We start from the raw sequence: 6,000 nt of genomic DNA on the forward strand, positions 1-6,000 counted from the left end.
ATTGCAATATGCAAGTCCATGCTCAGAGTCACTCGAAGGAGAGCCTGGCAGGTGAGCTTAGTGGAAGATGGACTTTGCACTGCTTGCCCATTTCTGGTACTTGTTCCCATGTGAACAAATTATCTACTCAAATGACTAATTACATGAATATAGACATCGTCCCTGCCCTTTGGAGTCAGACTGACCTGAGCCCAGGGGCCACTTTTAGGGGACCCTGGGCAAGTGACTTGACCTCTCCAAGCCGCATTTAGGCTTCAGGGAGTAGGATGGTGTGTGCCCAGCATTTAGCACACAGTAGGTGGTTTGCAGGAAGCACATTTCTAGCACCTCTTTCTCTTTCTGCTGCCCTTTCTCTTCCCCATTCCCTTGTTCCCTGGGGGAGAGTCCCAGACTTGTAGGCTGAAAATGAGGACATGGGGGACAGGGTTAGGGAGGAAAAGAATTGGTCCCTGGTGACCCCTTTTCCTGTCCCCTCTTCTTAGGGACCTCAAACTGGACAATGTGCTGCTGGACCGAGATGGCCACATTAAGATTGCCGACTTCGGGATGTGCAAAGAGAACATATTTGGGGAGAACCTGGCTAGCACCTTCTGCGGCACCCCTGACTACATCGCCCCTGAGGTGAGCAGACACCGTCTCGGCCTCGTGTCAGACACCTTGCCTCAGCAGGGTGGGGCAGGGAAGGCTTCCCAGGGGCAGTGACGTCTGAGCCAACACCCAGAGGATGAGGAGGGCTGGCTGGGGCTGGTGTTCAGGGGTCCCTCTCAGCACGGGCACCCCAGCTCCTTCTGACCTGCTGCTCCCACCCCAGATCCTGCAGGGCCTGAGGTACTCATTCTCTGTGGACTGGTGGTCGTTCGGGGTCCTTCTCTATGAAATGCTCATTGGTCAGTCCCCCTTCCATGGTGATGATGAGGATGAACTCTTCGAGTCCATCCGTGTGGACACGCCGCACTATCCCCGTTGGATTACCAAGGAGGCCAAGGACATCCTGGAGAAGGTGGGGGCCTTGGGCTGGGCCGGGCGGGGCTGGGGTTGGCAGACACCGGGCTGTGGGCGTGCAACAGCTTCCTGTCTCTGGAAGCACAGCCTCACTGATGCTCCAGTCCTAACATGTTGGGGGTACTGGGGGTGTTGTTCCCAGGAACTCCTGTCTGAGTCTAATGCATGGAATCCGCCTGGCATGGTGACAGGGTCAGAAGACAGACAGACTGAGGCCAAACCCTGGCTCTGACCATGACTATCTGGTGACCCTAGGCAGGTCACTAACCCTCTCTACATTTGTCTGTGGGTTTGTCTCCCTATCTACAAAATGGGGTTATGAGAGAACCTGCCTCACGGAGTTGTTGGGAAGAAAGAACAAAAGTATTATGCTCACTTCTGTGCCAGGCAGATAGTAAATACTCGATGAATAGGCACCGGTTTTTCTCACAAGTCCCACAAGTCCCACCGGCCGAGTCCCAGGTGTCCCGGCCTAGGCCTGTTGTTTGGGCGACCGGGGAGCACGGCAGGTCAGAGAGGCCTCCCTCAGCCCGCTGTGCACCCTGGGCCTGCTGGGGGGTTGCTGAAGCTCCAGTTTCCCATGGTCCTCAGGCACTAACCAGGGCCCCTGTTGGGTTGCAGCTATTTGAAAGGGACCCAAGTAAGAGGCTGGGAGTGACAGGAAACATCAGAAACCACCCCTTCTTCAAGACCATCAGCTGGACTCTCCTGGAAAAGCGGAAGATAGAGCCGCCCTTCAGGCCCAAAGTGGTACGTGGTCCCTGCCCCTGCTATGCCTTCCGGGGCGGGTTCTTCCCCCCCTGCCCGTCTCTCCTGCGTCACTCACACACTTTCCTCCTCTCCCTTCTTCCGGAAAACCTGCTTCCCTGGGCTCCCCTAGCATGTTCAGTCACCGCCTCTGCCCTTGAATTCTCATCCTCTCTCTCCTACTCAGCCATTCAGCACACACTGGGAGCCGCAGGGCCAGCCGCCTTTAACATACATTCTCTCGCACCCACTGTGTGCAGAGGGACTGTTTTGGGAATCAGAGTTCAGGTTTCATTCCCTCTCTCCGTCCATCCGTCCATCCCTTTCCCAGTAAATACTGGGAATGACGAGTCCCTGTTGGGTGCAGAGCACTGTGCTAGGGCTGCACGGCCAAGTCGGGGACCAGTCCCAGAGCTGGAGGAGCCCCCAGCTAGTCGGAGAGATCAGAAACTTGCACACTGATGACAATTTGTGGTATAACAGTATAACAGATGTCACAGGCCACGCATGACCAGTTGCTATTGGGTCTGTGAGCAGGAGCCCACGTGCAAAAACGAGGTGGGTCTGAGAGGCCCCTCTGGAAGAAGCAGGACTCGCGCAGGGCTGGAGACATTAGGCTGGGCAGAGGGCGCTGGAGAGAGTGCAGGAGGGACACAGGCCCAGACTCGACAAAGGCCACCAAGCCACCAGCATGAGAGCAGAGGCAGGTTGGGGCCACGAAGAAGTGGGGACTCTGTGGCCCTCCATGACCACAGTTCTTCCCTCTCAGTCTCTTTCTCTCCTTTGCTTCCCCTCCTCCATCAGGACACACTGTCCCCCTAGGCCGCCTGCGTAACATGTCCCACATTTGTGCTTTGAGGCTACAGAGTACTTCCCTCTATACCAGGGATCTCAAACCCGGACACCTCCTGGGCTGGGCATGTAGCTAACAGGCTAGGTCAGCTGTAAGGAAATCACACAGCCTGTGTTCAGTTTCTGGCTTTGATAGAAGGAGAGAGAGAATGGGGGCCCATGGCAAGCTGTCCAGGGGGGCTCTTAGCACCAAGAGTGGCCATGCCAGCAAGTGGGCCCAGTGCTGCTCTAATCTGCCAGTTTCCAAAAGAAGCCATAAATCTATATTTTATGTCACATTGCCTAATTTTAAAATATTGGCTCAAATTGCATTAAGACCCAGTGCAGAGGCCTGGCTTGGTGGCTCATGTCTGTAATCCTAGCACTCTGGGAGGCCAAGGTGGGAGGATCACTTGAGCTCTGGAGTTCGAGACCAGCCTGAGCAAGAGTGAGCCCCCATCTCCACTAAAAATAGAAAAATTAGCTGGGCAGGGTGGCGCATGCCTGTAGTCCCAGCTACTCGGAAGGCTGAGGCAGAAGGATTGCTTGAGCCCAGGAGTTTGAGGTTGCTGTGAGCTAGGCTGATGCCACGACACTCTAGCCGGGGACAACAGAGTGAGACTCTGTCTCAAAACAAACAAACCCAGTGTAAGCCAAAATGATTGACTTGCAGCTCAGTTTGGCCTGAGGGCTGCCACCTCGAGGCCTCTCTCTGTTACCGTCTCATAATATCCTCAGGAGCAGGGACTCAGCAAACTTTCTGTAGACAGCCTCATGGTAAATATTTTGAACTTTACAGGCCACATGGTCTCAAAGCAGCCATAGACAATATGTGGACAAATGGGCATGGTTGTGTACTAATAAAACTTTATTTATGGACACTGAAATTCAAATTTCACTTACTTCTCATGTCATAAAATAGTCTTCTTTTTATTTTTTCCAACCACTTAATAACATGGAGGCCATTCTTAGCTTGTGGGCCCCACAAAAGCAGACAGCAGGTGAGATTCGGCCCAGAGGCTGTGGTTTGCTGGCCCCTGCTCAGGAGGGTGCCACCTGTCCTTACCCTGGCCCAGAGCTCCCTGCTTCCTTTCCTCATCCTTCCCAGTGGCAAGACAGCATCCATCTTCCAGTGGGGGTCCTCTCAGCCGCTGGGAGAGGCTCCCCTTCCTGTTCTGAGTAAGGACAGCTCTGGCCTGGCCCAGCCTGCCAGGGATTCCAGCCCTGGGGGCGGGGCCCGAATTGATTGGAAGGCAGCCCTGGGGAACTGGGAGCCTTTGGAGGACCACTCCTTAGGTCCCGCTTACCCACCCCTGCCCTCTGCTCACAGAAGTCCCCCAAAGACTATAGCAACTTCGACCAGGAGTTCCTGACTGAGAAGCCACGCCTCTCCTACAGCGACAAGAACCTCATCGACTCCATGGACCAGTCTGCATTTAAAGGCTTCTCCTTCATGAACCCCACATTCCAGCATCTCCTGGAAGGTTGAGGTTCCTAGACACGCCCCCCAGCCCACCTCGGGCAGAGCAGGCTGGTCCCCACCCTCCGTCTGCACCTGCCCGATCCCCACGATAAGCAACAGTGTCCGTGTGGTGATGTCTGCTGCTGCTGCCTGCGCCCGCCCCCCACCCCCAGAGGGGCCTCGGCTCCTGTCTGGCTGGGCTCTTATGGTACTTCCTCTGTGAACTGTGTGTGAATTTGCTTTTCCTCTGCCCTCAGAGGGAAATTGTAAATCCTGTGTCTCATTACTTGAATGTAGTTATCTATTGAAAGCATATGTTATATATATACACACACCATATATAATAGGCTGTATATATTGCTCAGTGGAGAAAAAATGTTGGGGACTGGTGATGTGTTGATCTTTTTTAAAAAGTATATATATGTGTGTGTGTGTGTGTGTGTGTGTGTGTATGAAATCAAAAAAAGAAACACAATCTGAACCACTAGGTTCTTTTATTTGTGTGTCAATAAACACCGAATGGTACCAACCTGGCTGCTGGGACACGTTTGTCCCAGGAAGCTGGTGGTGGCTGCTCCCACACGGCAGCTCTGGCCCGGGACCTAACCGAGCTGGGCCTTCATGCAAATGTGTTTGTATTTATGGGTTTCCTCTGGGCCTAGAGCAGAAGGCTTTTCTGGGTGCTGCAGGGCGTCCTGGAGTCTCTGTGCGGTGGTGGGACCAGCTGTGGTCTGTGTGGAGAGTGAGGGGCCAGGCTGGAAGTGCAGAGAAGTGGAAGACGTGAGCGAAGGCTTAGAGGCTGGCCCCAGACCAGGGAGGAGGAGGAGGAGGAGGAGGAGGAAGGGAATACAGCTCAGGCTTTGGGCATATCTGGATTTAAACCCCAGAGTACCCAGAAGATGTGGGCAGGTCACTTAATCATTGTAAGCCTCAGTTTCCTCATCTGTCATATGGGGACAAGGCGAGGAGATGATAGATGGAACTCCATATCACATTACTGTTTACCCCTGTTTTTGCCATAGCGGAGTCTGTATCTAGGTTCTAGAATCAATTTCTCAGGAGCCCTTGCCTACCTAGGGAAGGGGGGTTGGCAGGGGGGAGAGAAAGGTGGGAAATGCTGAGTGACTGGGCAATGTTGGGAGGCAGGCTCCAGGGTGACGTGTGCAGGTGAGGAAACGGGCTCCAAGAGGCAGCTGGGGTCCCCACGAGTGAGCACAGCCGGGGACAGTGCCGGGCAGTCCTCCTGCTCTGCCGGACACCCTCCCCAGCACCTCAGTGCCTCCCGCTCTCCTGGCTCTTCATTTCTTCCCCTCCACCTCTCTTTCTCTCTCTGTTCTCGCCTTGCTGTCTGGGGCACAGGTCTCAGGCAGGGCCCACCCGCCAGCCCCTCTGGTCCAGCCCCAGCCCTTTGTCCCTGGAGGTGGGCGAGGCGCTCCTAGCACCTGATTGGCTGGCCCTGGCAGCCGAGCAGCTGACTTCCAGCAAGTTCATTTTTCCGGGCTGAAGTACAAGTTTCCACAACTGGAGAGGGCAGATGGTATGGGGCTGGAATTGGCCAGGGAGGGGGCTACAGGGATAGGGGCTGAGCTCTCCCCAGAGAGCAAATGTTGCCTTCTCCACCCTGTCTTCTCAGGAAACACTCCTCTTGAATCTCTGCTCTGTGTTGGGCCAGTCTGGGCACCCAGGACAGCTGGGGAACCCTCAGAAGTGTTCATCCTCTTGGGCTCCCAGTCAGGTGGAGGAGACAGGCAGCATGGCAGGGGCTCTGCTGAGGGACACTGGGGCTGTAGGAGCCCAGAGGTGGTGCCTGGGGTCCCCCTGACCTCTGCAACAACACACAAATACCCCCAAAGCCCCCATGGGGCCATCCAAAGGGGGCTTAAAACAAAAATGTGGTTGGTGTTTGAATTCAGAGTCTCCCACCGTCCTGAAGCTGCAAAGCAGGGCCTTGCACCTGC

The 6,000-nt window shown here is 54.9% G+C and overlaps 1 protein-coding gene across 2 annotated transcripts in view; it reads left to right on the top strand.

The window, feature by feature from the left end:
• PRKCD (protein kinase C delta) overlaps positions 1 to 4,422 on the top strand; it is a 28,436-nt gene extending 24,014 nt beyond the window's left edge. For both annotated transcript variants that reach the window (XM_069473704.1, XM_069473706.1), the window contains 4 exons: positions 483 to 621; positions 812 to 1,000; positions 1,624 to 1,752; positions 3,911 to 4,422. In XM_069473704.1, the coding sequence (XP_069329805.1) occupies positions 483 to 621; positions 812 to 1,000; positions 1,624 to 1,752; positions 3,911 to 4,069 (616 nt within the window). In that variant the 3' untranslated portion in view covers positions 4,070 to 4,422. The remainder of the gene's footprint in view (positions 1 to 482; positions 622 to 811; positions 1,001 to 1,623; positions 1,753 to 3,910) is intronic.
• Positions 4,423 to 6,000: the final 1,578 nt, after the last annotated feature.

The sequence above is a fragment of the Eulemur rufifrons genome, chromosome 7 (genome assembly GCF_041146395.1).
Source record: "Eulemur rufifrons isolate Redbay chromosome 7, OSU_ERuf_1, whole genome shotgun sequence".
NCBI lineage: Eukaryota > Metazoa > Chordata > Mammalia > Primates > Lemuridae > Eulemur > Eulemur rufifrons.